The sequence below is a fragment of the Macaca nemestrina genome, chromosome 1, assembly GCF_043159975.1.
Source record: "Macaca nemestrina isolate mMacNem1 chromosome 1, mMacNem.hap1, whole genome shotgun sequence".
Taxonomy (NCBI): domain Eukaryota; kingdom Metazoa; phylum Chordata; class Mammalia; order Primates; family Cercopithecidae; genus Macaca; species Macaca nemestrina.
The window spans coordinates 42,668,468-42,688,169 of NC_092125.1; the positions used below are offsets into that span (position 1 = coordinate 42,668,468).

General features: G+C 41.6%; 1 protein-coding gene and 1 long non-coding RNA gene across 6 annotated transcripts in view; one reads left to right on the top strand and one right to left on the bottom strand.

Annotated features, from left to right (window-relative positions):
* The window catches only part of NIBAN1 (niban apoptosis regulator 1), a 173,609-nt gene that overhangs the window by 84,198 nt on the left and 69,709 nt on the right, over positions 1 to 19,702 (bottom strand). For all 3 annotated transcript variants that reach the window (XM_024793704.2, XM_024793703.2, XM_071077084.1), the window contains exons 2-5: positions 16,800 to 16,930; positions 11,041 to 11,172; positions 7,110 to 7,224; positions 1,661 to 1,828 (exon numbers count right to left, since the gene is read on the bottom strand). In XM_024793704.2, the coding sequence (XP_024649472.2) occupies positions 1,661 to 1,828; positions 7,110 to 7,224; positions 11,041 to 11,172; positions 16,800 to 16,930 (546 nt within the window). The remainder of the gene's footprint in view (positions 1 to 1,660; positions 1,829 to 7,109; positions 7,225 to 11,040; positions 11,173 to 16,799; positions 16,931 to 19,702) is intronic.
* On the top strand, positions 7,790 to 15,338 carry LOC139357928 (uncharacterized). 3 transcript variants are annotated; one of them, XR_011611984.1, is made up of 4 exons: positions 7,790 to 7,915; positions 9,808 to 9,929; positions 12,091 to 12,190; positions 15,205 to 15,338. It is a non-coding gene; the product is annotated as an uncharacterized lncRNA (long non-coding RNA). The 3 variants fall into 3 exon arrangements; XR_011611983.1 differs by lacking the exon at positions 7,790 to 7,915 and adding an exon at positions 8,591 to 8,722; XR_011611985.1 differs by lacking the exon at positions 7,790 to 7,915 and adding an exon at positions 8,663 to 8,797.

The following is a 19,702-nucleotide window of genomic DNA, read 5'->3' on the forward strand; positions in this document are numbered from 1 at the left end:
AGTTATGAGCCAGTATGATGACGAATGTGACTCAGAGTTGCCATGGCAAAACAGACTGACCTTATCTTTTTCCACGAGTCCCCATCGATAACACAGCTAAAGCCAAGAATTAGTTGAGATGCATCACTAGTGACTCTCGCTCTGTGGGACTGACACACTCAGGGAAACCTCTGAATTTTAAAAGAAGTATACAGTGAAATTAACCATATTAGGAAAAAAAGGCACATGGGTGAGGTGACTCAGCTCAAATGTCACCTGCTCATAGAGGACTCCCCTGGAGAGCTGAAAGTTCGGCACTCCTTTCTTCACTAGTTAGTAACCTCTCGTCGCTCTTTAACACATTAACTGTGATAACTTTCAAAAGATAATTGGTGAGTGTTTATCCAACCTCCTTGTTTGAATTTCAACTCCCAGAGACAGGAACTGTGCATGCTTCATTACCCTGTTCCTAACACCTACACAGAGGCTGGCACAGAGTAAGCCCCCAGTGTTCTTAGACTGGCTGCCTTTCCAAGTGCCAAGAACAAAGAGTGCAGTTGTCTGTAACTGAAGACTTTGTGGAGTCCAGAAAAACCAGCATTCACCTCAGTATATACATCACATATTGGAACGAGAAGTCTCTTTTACTATTGACGTCATATTGGTTAAGTCCGTGCCTGGAGGCAACATGGTCTGAAGCAACACCACCCCAAGGGTGGTTCTCGAACCAGCAACATCAGTGCCACTCGGCCTTGTGCTAGAAAAGCCAAGTCCAGGCCCCACGGTGTACCCAGTAAGTCAGAATGTCTGGGGGTGAAGCCTAAGAATATGAGTTTTATTTAAGTTCTCCTGGTGATTCTTATGAGCCCTAAAGTTTTGAGAACCACTGATTCAGAAACAAATACTAGATTACCACAGACTGTGCCACTGATCTTAACTGAGTAACTGTTATTCAGAAATAAAGGTGAAAATAAGAAGGAAATGTCATAAAGACTAGCATTTGCCAGGGAAAACTGGCACGTTCTTGCTGGCATTTAGATTTTTTTAAATCAGGAAGAAGGAGAGTGAAGTATATGCCAAATGGTCTACATGGATAAACTCAGGGCAGTCAGAATGCCCCCACCAACTTGTGGCCAGATAACTGCCCCATGTTATGCTTCACCGGGGCCTCCCGGACCCGCCTGAAAACCAGCAAGCAGGCTAGGTTCCTTGTGCATAGAACTCTCCCTTTACCTGTTTCCCCCTTCTTCCCTGGGGCAGCACCATTTGTGGCTCTTTTTTTTTTTTTTGAGACGGAGGCTCACGCTGTCATCTGGGCTGGAGTGCAGTGGCACAATCTCAGCTCACCACAGCCTCTGCCTCCCAGGTTCAAGCAATTCTCCTGCCTCAGCCTCCCACATAGCTGGGATTACAGGTGCCCACCACCACGTCCAGCTAAATTTTTTTTGTATTTTTAGTAGAGGTGGGATTTCACCATACTGGCCATGCTGGTCTCGAACTTCTGACCTCGTGATTTGTTGGCCTTGGCTTCCCAAAGTGCTGGGATTACAGGCATGAGCCACTGCACTTGGCCAATCTGCGGTTCTTTCTGAGAATCACTGCAACAGATGATGGACCAGGACAACTCAGCGAGGGCTGCCCCACTTCCCGCCCCGGGGAGGAGAGGGGAGCCGCGCCATACCATGATTGAGATGCCTGATGCAGTCACTCAGGAGGGCACTAAACCTCTTCTGGTCAGCAGCCTCGTGGAAGCAGAAGTAGCCGTGTCTGAGGAAGGGTTGCCACAGGTACACTGGGAATTCCTTGGGCAGGACCACGAAGGGCTGAGCGTTTTCCTTCTCACTGGAGGCTAAAGAAATATTGAAAACACAAATACCTTTTCAAACGTGTATCTTTTACTTCAAATATGTGTTTCAGGTTGTGAGGGTAACTATCTGGGGCAGGGCATGGGATGGAAAGTCGGTGAGATATTTTCACAGGGTAGGGAAACTGGGAGCACCAGCTCCTCTGGCATCCCTCCACCAGCTTGTCCTGTTACACTGCTGCTGGCTGCCTGGCCTCCTACCCAACACCACGGGGACAGTGAGGATACCAAGAACACAATGTTTTCTTTTTTCTGAGACAGAGTCTCGCTCTGCTGCCCAGGCTGTAGTGCAGTGGCACAATCTTTGCTCATTGCAACCTCCACCTCCCAGATTCAAACGATTCTCCTGCCTCAGCCTCCCAAGTAGCTGGGATTACAGGCACATACCACCACCTTCAGCTAATTTTTGTCTTTTTAGTAGAGACAGGGTTTCACCTTGTTGGCCAGGCTCCTGACCTCAAGTGATCTGCCCGCCTCGGCCTCCCGAGTAGCTGGGATGATAGGCATGAGCCACCGCACCCGGCTAGTTTTTTTGTATTATTTGTAGAGACAGGGTTTTGCCATGATGCCCAGGCTAATCTCAAACTCCTGAGCTCAAGCGAGCCACCTGACTTGCCCTCCCAAAGTGCTGGGATTACAGGCATGAGCCACCGCGCCCAGCCTGGGCACAATCTTTCTCAACTTCCTTATGTCTAAAGACCCACAAACAGAGCTCCGTCTGCCCTCCTGGCCCTCTGCAGGCCACTGACCACCTGTGCAGCCCCTCACTCTACTGGCCCTGCAGGCTCCAGCTCCAACAGGGCTGCTCTCTGCCCTGCACTCTCTCCCTCCTCCCCGTCACTGCCAAACACCACTTGCTGTTTTTATGCCATCAACCTTATTCTCACCTCACTCTGATTCCTGTCCCTACCAACTCCTGAAACCCAACTGCTGAAGCCAGTTATGTCATCCTGACTGCCAGCCTATGGCTGCTTCTTTTCATCTGACTTGGAATATTTGCTGCTGCTAATTACCCCTTCTTTGAAAACATTCTCTCCCCATGACTTCCAGGAATGCCTCTCTCCTGGTTTCCTTCATGCTTTGTAGAATTTTGTTTCTTCTTTATCACCTTTATTGGTTCCTCTGCTGACTCTCTCCATCTCCTCGCTAAGCATTGGTGCCTGCCCTGTTCTGTGCTGGCCTCCCCTCCGCTCTGCCTGTACCCTCCCAGGGTGTGTTCACCCATTCCATGACTTGTTATATTGTTCCTACAGTCCAAAGAACCCTCTCTTCCTTCCTTTCCATCATGCTTTCCCATAAAAAATTCTCATTCATCCTTCAAAAGTCAGTTCAAAAGCCACTCCTCTGGGATACCTTTGCTGGCACATCCCACTGCCACCAGAGACAGAGTTAGGTGCTCCCTACCCTGTTCTCCCCAAATACTGCAATGACCTGTTTTCATGCCCAGCGCCCATACTCAAGGTGAGGAGGTGGGGAAAGGGAGTGAGATGGATTCCCGGGCTGTTCTCCTCCCCAGAGAGAACCACTGCTACCCACTGTGAGAGCCGAGAGACGCAGACTGCATCTTCCAGAGCTTTGCATCCTTAGCCCATAGCACAGTCATGGAACACAGCAGATGTTCAACTTCAGTTTGTTGAGTGAAAAATATGCTGTGTTGGCCTAGGATATTTTTTAAAGCCCTAGACAATGGGACTTTTACCTCTTCCCTCAAAATCAATTCCAAGAAACTCATTTTAAACCCACTACTATTCAGAACCCCTACCTAAACTTTACTCCTTTCCATGCATTCCTATTACATGATATTGCACTTGGTTAAAAGAGTCCCAACTTTTTCCAGAGTCACAGAGAACAAGCAGAAGAAAATGTTAGTTCTGTACTTCCTGCATATGTATTAGGCGCCAATCTCAGGGAAAGGTAAGGAAGAGGGTCTCTCTAAGAGACCATTGAAAGCACTGGGAATACAGGGAAATGAATCATAACCACATGGGAGGCTACAGAACCGTGTCAATTCTGGCAAATTAATAAATCAGAATTGCTCACGCCTGTAATCCCAGCACTTTGGGAGGCCGAGGAGGGTGGATCATGAGGTCAGGAGTTCGAGACCAGCCTGGCCAACATGGTGAAACCCCGTTTGTACTAAAAATACAAAAATTAGCCGGGCATGGTGGTGCGCACCTGTAATCCCAGCTATTCAGGAAGCTGAGGCAGGAAAAATGCTTGAACCCGAGAGGCAGAGGTTGCAGTGAGCTGAGATCACGCCACTGCACTCCAGCCTGGGTGACAGAGCGAGACTCCATCTCGAAATCAATCAATCAATCAATCAGGATTGGTTTAAACGAAGAATAAATTCCTGGGGATGTATGGGAGCTCGGTTCCAGTGTCCCGGAATCTGAAGGTAACAGAGCAGAATGCACCGCGAGCACAAGCCGTGGCCTACCAGGACCTAGCACAATGCTGGGAATGAATCAACATGAAAATGAGCAAATGAATGAATGATTGAATGCTATAGGGACACCTATAGTTGTAAAATGATATCTATTTCACTTTCTGGTGAGAATAAGGCCCCTGATTTTTAGATGGGCAAGTGACTACATAAACTAAGACTACATTTCCAGCCTCCCTTGCAGCTTGGTGAGCCCACAGCTACTAAGATCTGTCCAGTAAGATATAAACTGAAGTGGCATATGAAACTTCCTGGAGGTATCTCTAAAGAAAGTGACTGTACCCCCCTCCTTTCCTTTTCTCCTCCCTATTATCTGGAATGAGAACGCTATGGTAGGAGCTCAGCAGCCACCCTGGACTCTGCCAGTAGGGACCACAACCTAGAAACAAAGGGGGAGAAAGCAAGAAAGAGCCTGAGCTTCTGACAAATTTAGTCCACATCAGCCCTGGACGAATATCCAAATATCTTTAGTGAAATAATAAAACTTTGAGTTTTTTGTTGTATGCAGTGAACCAGATGCTAACCAGTAAAATGCCAAACAAGTGAATTACTTTAACAAAACATGGGGCCATTTTTTTCTGTTATCAACTTAGCTGAACACTCTGTAAAGAATACACTTATTGGCCAGGCATGGTGGCTTATGCCTATAATCCCAGCACTTTGGGAGGCCAAGGCAGGACGGTCACTTGAGCTCAGGAGTTAAAGACCAGCTTGGGCAACAGAGTAAGACCATTGTTTCTGCAATTCCTTTTTTGTTTTTTTGTTTCATTTTGTTTTTCTGGGCATAGTGGCATGTAGCTGTGGTCCCAGCTACTCGAGAGGCTGAGGTGGGAGGATTACTTGAGCCCAGGAGGTTGAGGCTACAGTGAGCCATGATCACACGTCACTGCATTCCAGCCTGGGCAACAGAGCGAGACTCTGTCTCAAAAAAAAAAAAAAAAGAAAAGAAAAGAAAAAGAAATGCACTTATTCATAAGCCTCCCATCTTTATTATGCCTTTATTCTTTCCAGTAGAAATAATATCACAGAGTCAGTCTTCTTCATTGACATGGTTCTATCAATCCTCCTTGCCCTCTCCAAGAATGCCACAATTTTGTACAAGCAACTAAAAGCAACATTGACCCTTTGCATTTAAAAAGCCTCAACAAGCCCATAAAATTCATTCCTATTAGCCTCTAGTTATCTCTCAACCTTTTACAACAATTTTCCAGATGGCATCAGTGAATTTTTTCTGAGTTACAAGAATATCACAACTGATCTACTGTAGAATATTCTATTTTAAAAGTCAGAAGGTCACACCACACAATTTTAAAAAGTCATTGAAATGCCCCAATCTGAAGCCTTGGGCCAACTGGGATTAATCACACAGGACTTGTGTTTTTTAGTCCTTTTCATTCCTTCCAATATGATTTCAGCAATAAATCAATAAACATATTGTCTCTTCTGACTGATTTCATTGGAAAGTTTGAGAGAGATTTGGATGAGTCAACATGTTGGTATTCCCATTTCTAGCTGCAGCTCCACCTCCAAGGGCATATAAGTAGATGTAAAAGAAAATATAATAATATGCATAGTGCAATAAAATGTTGTTTTAGCATGAATTACTTAGTAATAATTTGTTAATCTTGGTTTATGGTCCATGTACCAATCCCGTAATTGTGTTATTAAAAACACTATGCTAAGCAGTCAGCACTGAAATAACAATTGATAAAATGATTACGTTTTTCTCCATAAATTCTAATTAAATTATTATGTCCATTAATAAGAACCAGGGCTCTCTTCAGGAACCAAGTAATTACTGGGTAGTATGATTTACGCAAAGCCAAATGGAGTTATTACATTATCCACACTTCATGAATCTCTATGAAATGCCCTATTTGGTCTATATATTAGCCATCATTTCTCCATATGTAAAAAGTGGAATGAATGAGAATTAAAGAAAGTTAGAGCTAGAAAGACATTTCTAGGTTTTTAAGTTCAAAGCCCTGTTTTTGAGTTGAAGAAATAGAAACCAGAACTGTTCAGCAGCCGGCTAAGCTAAAGCATTTGGTAAGTGGCACAGCCAGAACTAGATAAAAATCCAGTCTCCCAATTCTCTTTCCATAGCAGCATCCCAGCTTTATTTATAGATATGCAAATTAATGCAATGCTTTTTTTTTTTTTTTTTTTTCACAGTAGCTATGAGTTACGGTAACACTGATTAAAAGGTTTTTTGTCTATTTAGGGTATTTACTTGTATATCATCCTATAATTAGAAAAATAGTATTCCCTGACAGGTCCAGGCTTGCTTACTAAAAGATGGGATTGTACATGTCATGGAGTGGGCCCTACCTGTTTATTTCTGCTGCCTTGTGGAGTGCTATCAAAGCCTGCAATATATTCCAAAAGCTTCAAGATACCTGGCTGATGGCACATTTTCCATGTGCTAGAAACACAGAGGCTGACTGTGTATTATTGAATGGGATTAGAAATAACGGAAGTGGTAAAATGTTTTCCTAAACTATAGAAATCACATCTTCCACTTGTCTATAGGCATGAGTGTCTAGCCCAGGGTTTCTCAACCTTGGCATTACTGATACTTTATGCCAGATAACTCTTTGTTGTTAGGGTCTGTCCTGTGCGTGGTAGGATGTTTTGTAGCATCCCTGGCCTCTATTCAATAAATGCCATAGCACCCTCCTTCCAGTTGTGACAAACAAAAATGTCTCCAGATGCTGCCAAATGTCTCTGGAGGGAAATCCCTCTCCTTCACTGAGAAACACTGCTCTGCTAAATAAAGAAGCTTAGTCATTTTGCCTTGGAAAAGAATGATCAGCAACTCACCAAGAGGGTCTGGGAAATGCCTATCAGACAACAGATTATATTCATCTTCTGAGGTTAACACCTTGCCACCAGCTGGAAGAATTCGGCTTTTAGGAGCAGCTCCTCTCTGATAGGCCTGGGGGAGGAAAGCATATAGGAATGATATTTTTTTTCCCCATTTGATTTTTGGAAAATACCAGGAATAAAACAAATAGACAGATTCAGACTTTCAGAGATAGCAATCCCCATACTATGTGATTGAGTTACAGTCATTTATTCAAAAAATATGTTTTGAATACCTGCTAATGGCAAGGTAATATTTTAATACTTTCATGTGACGGTCACAACATGGTAAATAAGAGTCCCTAATCTCAGGGAGATTCACCCTAAGTATGTTCTCGAACGTGGAAAACATAATCTCAGTAACTCAGAAAGTCCCTACCACATTTGTCATTTCAGATGCTAACACCTAAATCATTCTGATAATAACCACAAAGGTGACGATCACAGAAATACTGCACAGAATGCTTGGTGACTGACGTGGGCCACATATGATGACTCATGAGACTGTGGAACACGTAGCGGCAATGATAGTTACCATGGATTTTCATCAAAACATTAAAATGTTGGCATAAAATATGCCACTACTTTGCCCTCAGATGTGAAACTGTTTTGCAGCAAAATGGTTGAGATGAAAGTACAGCATTGTGACATCAGAAAAAATTCTGGCCAGCAGACAAGAAGCTCTGCTATTTGAGACACAGAAAAGAGGCACAGGGCATTGCTAAAGCAGTTTGGTAAGCACATATGCCCACAAGGACATACAGGTAAGATAAAATTTAAGTATGCGCATCTGACGGGAGGGCTAAAGTCAAGGCAAAATTCTGCAACTAGTAATCTAAAGGCACATTGAGAATTGAAACTAAGAAACTTTGAAACCCAAAATCTAGAATGTACTCTTGGAAATAACTAAATAATGTTGATCTGACCAACATAATCAGAGTAACGGTAACATATTCTGCAGCAATAAGATAGTGAAGAGATCCAAATAAAACAAACTCTCAGATATCTAAAAGGCTTGTCTTCATACTTGTAACAACCATTAATCAACTGCTTAAGCATGTCAGGGAGCAGAATATACCCACTATCACAGAATTCTGGCAGTCTGACCTATTCATCCTAATAAGGAAGACTGGAGGACTCTTCTGAATGAATGATTAACCCAGGAAGGAGGATCTCTACATAATTGAGGGTTCCTCATGAAATAATACCTTAAAAAACTCTAAGCACTCCCACAGAGCTACATTATAGTGAAACAATAATATTGAGAGAAGAATCTAAACTTATATGATATTAAGACGATTTAGAAGCAATTTTATTTAGACTGGACTCAAAAGTGAATTGTATTATTAGTTATAACAGGCTCCAATATTGGCTTTTATAAGCATTATACCATTTAATCCTCAAAACGGTACTATGCATTAGATGTTATCTCCATTTTTCAAACGGGAAATGTGAAGCGCAAAGAAACTGAATAACTTGCCCATGGCCCAGCAGTGAGTAGGTGACACATCCAGGATTCATATTCATGTCTGTCCAGGCCCAGTGCACACAAAATAGATACTGATTATCAAGTGAGAATGTTTTACTTTTCCTGTTTAATTGCCAGCCAAAATTGGACTCTAAATAAAATAGTAGACAATTTACAGGTACTTAATGCGTAATTCTTAGACATAATTTTATAAGATACTTCCATAAACTAAAAAAATATATATTATTAAAACTTTGAGAAATTATGACAAACTGCATGAACTTTAAAAAATTCCAAGTTTTAAAAAATACTTGGTTATTACCAACTTCAGTCACCATATCTTAACAATGTGAACAGGTTCAGTTAAAAATGATGAACAAAGAAAAAGCAGTGCAATGTACAAACTGCAAGCTGAGAGAGCAAGCTGAAATAAGTGAAAAGAGGAAAAACATCAACATTTGATTCAAAATGAAACTTCAGTTAGTGTTAAATGCAGTGAAAAACTTTAATAAATCCAAGAACAAGATCTAGGGCTGTTTCCTCTCAATGGGTCAGTAGTAATCATACCAACAACTGCTCCACACCCAGCTCTAGCTTGACCACAGGCCCAGCCGTATGCTAAATGCTTCAGTACATTCATTCACTTACTGTGCTCAACACCACGGCAAAGAAATCACGCGGATCTCATTTCATAGATGAGAAAACTGAGACTCAAGATTTCTAACTTAGGCAAGGGCGCTATATCTAGTAAGTAAGTGGTAAAGGTATGAGTCAAAGCCCTAAATATGGGCCATATTACGCTACACTGTCCCTCCTCAAGCTCTTCTGAAAGGACATTGTAATGGGTCATACAAAACATAAGATGACTTGTTATTATTATTTGTAGCGTATTGATACTTTGTTGCTGAGTACACATCAAGTGTTGAATAAAATCCTAATATTGATAAGCAGAGAAAATATTAGCTTAATAAATGTTGAAAAGAGTAAGTCTACCCGAGAGCACTTGAGCTTTACCTGGTATCTTGTGAAATAAATTTGTAGTATATTTTATTTCTATTTTCCATGAGAAATGGGAAGGAAACAGATTGGTCTGTCCGTCTGAAGCCTCTTCCTAATGGTCTAGCATCAGGAGTACTCCTCACAGTTCTCTATGAAGACTATCTTGACTACTCTTTTTTTTTTTTTGAGATGGAGCCTCGCTCCGTCACCCAGACTGGAGTACAGTAGGGTGATCTCGGCTCACTGCAACCTCCACTTCCCAAGTTCAAGTGATTCTCCTGCCTCACCCACCTGAGTATCTGGGACTACAGGTATGTACTAGCACGCCCAGTTAATTTTTGTATTTTTAGTAGAGATGGGGTTTCAAAATGTTGGCCAGGCTGATCACGAACTCCTGACCTCAGTTGACCTGCCTGCCTCGGCCTCCCAAAGTGCTGAGATTACAGGCATGAGCCACTGCACCCAGCCGTCTTGACTATTCTTGAGCTCAGAGGCCAGAGAGCAGAGTTTTAAATCTGTCACTATCCTTCACTGATAAATAGTACCTGTTCATTTCAAAGGGAGCTTGAGGGTCTATGTAGACTAAAAAATGTGCACAGTATGAGATCTGGGAGGACAGTGGGATCATTTGACGTAACTGTTTAGCTTAGTTGAGGCCTGAAGACAAGAAGTCACTTGTCAATGAGTTCACTTCTAGTTAATGGCACAACTCGACCTAACCTTTAGTTTGCCAAATTCACTGCCTGATATTTTTTCCCCTGTACCACACTACCTCCCTACATAAGGAAAGAAATGGGAACCAATAAAAACTGAAGTCCTCCCAAGTGCTGAATGCTTTACACCCATTATCTCATCTTCACATTTTACAGATAAGGAAAATAATGAAATAACCAGAAAAAAAGTTAAATGAAAAAAAAATACCTCCATGGGAATAAAGTATGTGAGGCATTCTGAATTCCTAGGAACCCAGGCAAACCCAGGCAGATTCAAATTCAATAACAACCTATGAAATAACTCCTCAGCCACCTGTCACGCACAGGGCTTCAGAGTGGGAAGACAGGGACATAGAGCAGAGACATCAGGACAGTGGCTGAGAAAGATCTCGAGGCTGAATGATCATAGGAAAGGCTCCTATGCCAAATACTGGTCCTTCTATCTTCATACTCACTTGTAATCACCTGTTCAAAGTCTACCTTGCCACGAGACAGCAAGCATCTGTCTTACCAACTGCTGTATACCCAGAACCTTGTATAACACTTGATATGCAGTAGGCATTCAATCAGTATCTGTTAGCTGAAACTGGTACCTACATGAATGAGTGCTTACTGAATAAATCAGTCTCCAAGGAGAGGGCACACCAATGAACCCAGCTAAACTTTTAAGAATAGTGCAAGAACCAGTAGTAACAAAGAAGTGTCTTACCTCTTTATTCTCATAGCTCTCCACAGCATAATCATTTTTAACTACAACGTATCTCTCCTTCCACTTCTTTATGTCTTCGGAAAATTGTGATAGCTCTGCTTCATACAAAATAGTTCCAGGCGTCAAAGGTGGCTTAAAGAAGATGAACACAATTAACTATCACAACAAATGATAACACTCCTTGTTACCACTAAGTTATCCATGGTATTTCAAGGAATAGTTGAGGAAACTATCTTCCACTGAGATCCTGGGGAAACTGTTGCTTCCTCCTCTCCCTCCACAATTTCCCTTTCCTGCTCTGCTTGACCCAACGTAAATATTTATCTTATTGGTATTTTTATGATTTTCATTTCCCTCTATTATGCTGTAGGAACAGAAGCATATGGTAGAAGGAATTATAGTTATTACTTAAGGTTATTATGCCTTGCATACATGTGGCACTCAATAAATGCTTGATAAACTCTATAGGAGAGAGGGAGTGAGGCAGGAAAGTGTAAGTGTGGATATCCACAAGGACATGTCTGAACATGTCTCAGGGTTGATCCCCGCAAAGCAGGAGAATTAACAGACCGTTTTCCTATTCAATACACCTGCCGATGCAGCCTCTAATGCTCAATGGTTTTCTTAAACCCAAAGCCATGGGGACCCCTCTCCGTGCTACTCAAGGAGATTGTGTTTGCTATTTGGTTAAAGAATAAGCAGGTATCAAGTCAGAACACCTCAGTTCTACCTCTTCTACTTAAAAGTTTGAGGATTTTTCATTAACCATGGTGATATATGTACTGTACAGGCATTTCCATTAGATTCCTAGTTAGGTCTTCCATTGGGTTAACTGTGTAAGGATAATTCCCATCCTGCTTCATTGTGTAATTCTCAAATTATTTCAAAATATACAAATGGGCCTCTTGTCTTTTACGTGTCACTGAATTTACATCTATTTTCCCTTTACTAAAAAATCATAGTGCCTTCAGAAACTTACCCCTCTACTTTCAAGTAAAATTTTAAATGAACTATACAGAAAAAAAAATTGATATGCCAATCTCTTTTAAGAATCATCTAAGGGATGAAACAAATTCCCTTCCAAATTCCAGCGCTTAATATTCTAACCTGACAGATGATGCGGCGGTCTCCTATCTTGCCTCATTAAAAGGTAAGAGAGAATCTCTTCTCTTTAAATGAAACTGAAACCATGGTATAAGATGAACTTTGTAGTTCTTATGTGCAACTTTTCTTAAAATCTGGGCCACTCAATCAACTGATAAGCTTGTTAAAAATGGGGCCTCACCATAGACTTACTACATCAGAATCTCTGGGGCTGTGGGCCAGAATATGCATTTTAACAAGCTCCCCACATTTTGAGATCACTGTTTTATGAGGGAAAGCAATCACTTATCCCTATGTACTCATGCTGCTAAATATATTAGTTAACTTCTCAGCATTATGTGACTCACTTATCACTTATTCTCTCTTGAAACCCCTTCTTTTTCATTTTTAGTTTTTTAAATTTTATATTCAAGGGGTACGTGTGTTTCTTTTTTTTTTTTTTTTTGAGGCGGAGTTTCACTCTTGTTGCCCAGGCTGGAGTGCAATGGCACGATCTCGGCTCACCACAACCTCCGCCTCCCAGGCTCAAGCAATTCTCCTGCCTCAGCCTCCCCAGTAGCTGGGATTATAGGCATGCGCCACCACGCCCAGCTAATTTTTTGTATTTTTTAGTAGAGACGAGGTTTCTCCATGTTGGTCAGGCTGGTCTCGAACTCCTGACCTCAGGTGATCCACCCGCCTCGGCCTCCCAAAGTGCTGGAATTACAGGCGTGAGCCACTGCGCCCGGCCACGTGTGTTTCTTACATGGGAATTAAGTGTAAGGGTGGGGATTGGGCTCCTAGTGTACCCATCACCCAAATCTTGAACATTGTACCCAACAGGTAATTTTTCAATCCTCATTCCCCTCCCACCTTCTCCACTTTTGGAGTCTCCAGAGTCTATTCTCTCCATCTTTATGTCCATGTGTACCCATTACTTAGCTCCTGCTTATAAGTGAAAACATGTGGTATTTGATTTTCTGTTTCTGAGTTAGTTCACTTAGGATAATTGCCTCCAGCTCCATCCATGTTGTTGCAAAGGATATGATTTTGTTCTTTTCTATGACTGTGTAGCATCCTGTGGTGAATATATACCACATTTTCTTTATCCAGTCAACCACTGGTGCATACTTAGGTTGGTTCCATGACTTTGCTATTAAAAACAGTGCTGTGATAAACATACACGTACAGGAGTCTTTTTTTATATAATGATTTCTTTTCCTTTGGGTAGATACCCAGTAGTAGGATTGCTGAGTCGAATGATAGTTCTTTTTTAGTTATTTGTGGTATCTCCATACTGTTTTCCCTAGGGGTTGAACTAATTTACATTCCTACTAACAGTGTATGAGCATTTCCTTTTCTCCACATCCACATCATTCGTTATTTTTTGACTTTTTAATGACAGCAATTCTTACTGGTGTAAGATGATATCTTGGTGTGGTTTGTTGTTGTTTTATGTTTGTTTTCTTTTGTTTTGAGACAGAGTCTCACTCTGTCATCCAGGCTGGAGTGCAGTGGCATGATCTCAGCTCACTGCAACCTCCCAGGTTCAAGTGATTCTCCTGCCTCAGCCTCCTGAGTAGCTGGGATTACAGGCATGTGACACCACGCCTGGCTAATTTTTGTATTTTTAGTAGAGACAAGGTTTCGCCATGTTGGCCAGGCTGGTCTTGAACTCCTGACCTCAGGTGATCCGCCCACCTCGGCCTCCCAAAGTGCTGGGATTACAGGCATGAGCCACCGCGCCCGGCCGGTGTGATTTTAATACACACTTATCTGATGATTAGTGATGCTGAGTATGTTTTCATGTGTTTGTTGTCCACTTGTATGTCTTCTTTTGAGAAATGTCTGTTCATGTCCTTTGCCCAGTTTTTAATGGGGCTATTTTTTCTTGTTGAGTTTCTTGTAGATTCTGGACATTAGTCCTTTGTTAGAGGCATAATTTGCAAATATTTCTCCCATTTTGTAGGTTACCTGTTGATTTCATTGACTATTTCTTTTTTTGTATATAGGCTTTTTAGTATAACTAAGTCTCATTTGTCTATTTTTGTTGCATTTGTTTTTGGGGTCTTCACCACAAATTCTTTGCCTAAAATGTCCAGAAGAGTTTTTCCTAAGATTTATTTTAAGATTTCTATAGTTTCACGTCTTACATTTAGGTTTTTAATCCGTCTCAAGTTAACTTTTGTACATGGTGAGAGATAGGGGTCCAGTTTCCTTCTTCTACACATGGCTAGTCAGTTTTTCCAGCACCTTTTATTGAATGGGGTATCCTTTCTTCATTATTTATTTTTGTTGATTTTATCAAAGATCAGTTGGTTGTAGGTATGTGGCTTTATTTCTGGGTTCTCTATTCTGTTCCATTGGTTTACGTGTCTATTTTTGTCTCAGTGCCTGTTGATTAAGTTAGTATAGCCTCGTAGTATAATTTGAAGTCAGGCAATGTGATGCCTCCAGATTTATTCCCTTGCTTGGGCGTGCTTTGGCTATTCGGGCTTTTATTTGTTACATATGAATTTTAGGATTAATTTTTCTAATTTTGTGAAAAATGACATTGGTAATTTGATAGCAATTGAATTGGAGCTGTATATTGCTCTGGTGAATATGGTCATTTTAATGATAGTGATTCTTCCAATCTGTCAGCATGGGATGTGTTTCCATTAGTTTGTGTTGTCTACAATTTCTTTCATCCAGGTTTTGTAGTCCTTGTAGAGATCTTTCATCTCCTTGGTTAAATGTACTCCTAGAGGTGTGTGTGTGTGGGTGTGTGTGTGTATGTGTGTGTGGGTGTGGGTGTGTGTGTTGGGTGGGGGTGGCTATTATAAATGGGATTGAGTTCTTAATTCTGAAATCCCTTTTTTATTTGCCTTCTGGGACACTATACTTTTCTGATTTTTCTCCTACTCCATAGACTGTTTCTTCTTAGTCCATTTTGCTGGATCCTTTTCCTTTTTCTGATTTCATAATGCTGAAGGGGCCAGTGTACTGTTTCTTTTCTCTGTCTATATTCTTTCCCTCTTTTATGGCCCATGGCCTTAATACCAGTTATAAGCTAACAACTTCCACATTTCTATTTTCCAGGCTCAATCACTCTGCTGAGCTCCAAATGAAAACATCCAAAGGCCTATTCAACATTTCCACAGGCATATGTCAAACTAGCATCTCAAACTTAACATGGTCAAAAGGGAACTTGTGATCCCATTCACTCCGACTCTTCCTTCTAAGTAAAAGGCAACTCCATCCACTTATTTGCTCTGGTTAAAAACCAAAAAGTCATCACTGATTTCTCTCTTCTTCTATTATCTCACACCCAACCCAACAGTATGTTCTGTCAGCTCGATCATAAACACCTCTCCTCACAACCATGGCCATCATCACCCCAGTCCAATTTGGCATCATTCTTCCCTTGGGTGCTACAGTATCCTGCTTGCCAGTTTCCATTCTCCCCTCTTGCCCCATAGTCTATTCTCTACAGAGAAGCCAGACAGATCACCTAAAATTATATGTCACTCTGTATTCAAAACCCTCCAGTGGGACTTCCCAACACAAAACAAAATCAAAACCCTATTGTGATCCACAGGTTGACATGATGTGGTCCTGACCTATCTCTATGCTGTCATTGTTCACCCCTCCTCCCTCACTCACAGTACTCCCAGCAGACCAACCTTCCCTCTGTGTGGCAAGGTCTTCACACTTGCTGTTCCATAGGCCTGGAATACTCTTCCCATGAATATTCACAGAGTCTACTCTCATTATACTCCAGTTTCTGCTTAAATGTTATCTCCACAGAGGGTTCCCCTAACCACCTTCTCTAAAACACGGCTCTAGGCTGGGCGCGGTGGCTCACACCTGTAATCCCAGCACTTTCAGAGGCCGAGGCAGATGAATCACTTGAGGTCAGGAGTTCAAGACCAGCCTGGCCAATATGGTGAATATCCTGTCTCTATTAAAAATACAAAAATTAGCTGGGTGTGGTGGTACACACTTGTAATCCCAGCTAGTCGAGAGGCTGAGGCAGGAGAATCACTCGAACCCGGGAAGCAGAGGTTGCAGTGAGCTGCGACTGCACCACTGCACTCCAGCCTGAACCACAGAGCGAGACTCCATCCCAAAAATAAAATAAGTCTCTTGCTTTATTTTTCTTTTTAGCATTTATTATTATCTGATGTCATCTGATATTAGCTTGTTTGTTGTCTGTTTCCTGCATGTGAATATAAACTCCAGGAAGGCAGAGAACTTGTCTTAATTCCCCAGTTCTTGGACTATAGCCTAGCACATAGTAGGTGCTAACAAACATTTGTTGAGGTGGTGTTACTTATTATAACGGAGCAAAGGAGTAAGAATAAATTAGGGGGTTCAAAGAGAAACTCATATTTGATCAATGACCAAAACTTCATGACAGCAAGTCAAATTTTCTGATATAAACAAAGCATCCATGTGGGAAAAATACATAACAATATTGGATTCATGCTAATTTCCTTTTTATATGGATTGTTATCAGCAAAAAGAAATCATACATTCCAACTTCCAGGCAAATAGAGTTTTTTGAGTATGAAACGACTTTAGAGCAGAGTTTTTAAAACTGCCATTCAAATTATTGTTTATTTCAGAAATATTGTGCACTATATAGCCTTCTTCAAGGGGAAAACCATGTAAACCAAATATCCATGGCTTACCTTGGTCTTCAAAAACTGTGACGTTAAATCTCTTTGCTGTTCTACTTCACTGCGCACATGATTACAGAAAGCCACAGAGTACTGACGACTGTAGTAGGGACTGAAGTTTTTGATGGCAGCCTCAGTTTTCCCTAGAAAAATATGAAAATTAGAATTCTGAAGTATAGCACGGAATTTACACTTAGCTACAGAGTTCCAAAATCCATCCCTCCAGTCTCTCTGTTTCCATCCCTCCAGTCACCCCTGTCTCCCAGGGATTTGCCAGTAGTCTGTGTTCCTGGAGAACTTTGCTACCTGCTGCACATGCCCCATCTCTCCCTCTCCTTCCGGCATCATCCTGAGAGACTTCACAGACCCTAAGGACCATCCATCCCATAACCTATTGAGTTTTGCTTTATTTTCCATCAATAACCTATCGCCATGGCCATAAACTCAACCATCCTTCTAATCCTCCTAAGACTGCTCTTCTACCTTGCCCTGTCTCCACTTCAACTCGCTCTTTATTCCCCTTGACGTGCAGTCATTCAGCTCCTTCCTCCAAATGATAATCCCAGGTCTACCCCTTCAATTCTGCAAGAACATCACTTCCTCCCTTTTTTTTTGAGACGAAGTTTCCCTCTCGTTGCCCAGGCTAGAGTGCAGTGGCGCAATCTCGGCTCACCACAACGTGCACCTCCTGGGTTCAACCGATTCTCCTGCCTCAGCCTCCCGAGTAGCTGGAATTACAGGTATGTGCCACCATGCTCGGCTAATTTTGTGTTTTTAGTAGAGGGGTTTATCCATGTTGGTCAGGCTGGTCTAGAACTCCCAACCTCAGGTAATCTGCCCACCTCGGCCTCCCAAAGTGCTGGGATTACAGGCGTGAGCCACCACATCTGGGCATCACTCCCTTTTTCTTCAGATCCCTGAGGCTCCACCTCTAGCCTTGTGACTCACGGTCCTGGATAAAATCAGCAAAGTATTTCCTCTCACTCTGCTCCAATGTCTCTGGTTCAAAATTTGTGTGTGTGATTCAAAGCAGTATATAACTACCACAAGACAGAAGGGGAAACTTTGGTTTAAGAGCCTAGAGACCTGAGCTCTGGCCCTGATTCTGTGAGGCAGAAACCAGCTGCACAACCTCAGTCAAGTCATTCGACTCTCGAGGCTCCAGCATCCTAATTATAAAGGAAGGTGCTCACTAGTCCACACATTTCTTTGGATCTGCGTGCCATTGAAGTATGAGTACAGTACGAAAGTCCAGCTGTCTCACAACAGTGACTAGAAACTGCAATATATTAAACAGACTCTCAGCACCAGAAGTAAATCAAACTGAGTATGAATGTGGGGGAAGCTTGAGGACTTGAGATGGAGGGACAGGGAGAGTCAGACACCTGAAACATTCTTGCCTTTCCAATCTGTGCTAGCTTTAGAGAGTACGGGAATTGCAAAGGAGGGAAGAGAGGAGGAGGAGTAGAGGAGAAAGGGTGTAGGAGCATTCTCACGCAGATTAGAAACCCTTACAACATTTCAACTGCTTGCTGCAGGGTATAGAAAGAAACACAGGCTTCACTGATTGTGCTCATAAGCGATGAGTCCGCAGAACAGGGTACAGCTTGAGGAAAAATAAACTCCATGTAATATTCCAAAATATTTTAAAGTACTTGCACGTGAACTTGACATCATTTTTGCTTTTAAAATTTGATATTATAGTCAATTGAGAGATATTAAAATATACTAGCAAGATTTGTTTAGAGCTATCACGTAGGCAAAATTTCAAAAATAAGTGAAGAGTTCTAACTACATAAATTGAGGTACTCAATAGGAAAGCCTTGAATCCATAGCAACCCATTTCTAAGCCTATAGAACCATAGCCAAAGACACCATAGTGTATGAATATTCTCCATATGCAGAGAATCCTATTTTTGTTTGGGAATTTAGGTCTTATAATATATGTGAGGTAAAGAGGAATTCTTTCATATTTACTTCATAACATGAAATTTACTGGTCAGGTTTATGAGCTTTAATAATTATTACTTGTAAGGTGCTTTGAGACCCACTAATAATAGATTCTGTAGAAATGCAAATAAAAGCTCCTATAATTTGAATCAGGCATGCTTTTGCTTGCTGTGTGAGTTCATGGTATTACTATTAATCAGTATTTGCATAACACTTTAATATACTCAGGCTTTATAATCCTCTAATTGGTTATTATGCTATCAGCTTTTATGCAGCATCATTCTCTATGCTTGTCTATAATTTTCTTACATAGGAGTGGGGCAGTGTGGGAATTCCCACAATGAGAACAAATCTCACTTTACTAAAACATATACATGATGAATAAAAATTGCCCTTTAGGTCCAAGTAGCTACTGTTTGGTCTATCAGAAAAGCAGCCTGTTAATTTCTAATGTTTATTTTTGTACTCTTGAAAGCACTTGGATTGAAATGAAAGGAGGTGGATGTCATTTTATGATAAACTCTATAAAGCTTTGAAAGTTGATTTTCTGCCACATCACCAAGCCTCCCCCAGGGATGCCCTGCTTCTGGTGAGGTGTCATAATGCTCTCTTCTGATATATGAGAAAAATGCTTCTGTGATTTGAATATCTGCATACTGTCCCAGTAACACATCATCCACCAGGTAGCGTTTACAAAGAAGCAATTGCAGCTTCTTTAGGTAATTAATCTAAAAACTAGTTCAAACTACGTATGATATAGCTAACAATACCATATGTTCTGGGGGGAAACCTAAAGTTATTTGGCAAGTGTATCTGGATTTTAGATTAAACCTATCTACATCCAAATAAATTAGTACCCAATGTAGGGATCCTAAGACTGAGAGCAAAGTCTGGTGTTGAGGCAGGGGACAGTCTGGCTTGGTGGCTCATGCTTGTAAGCCAGCACTTTGGGAAGCTGAGGCAGG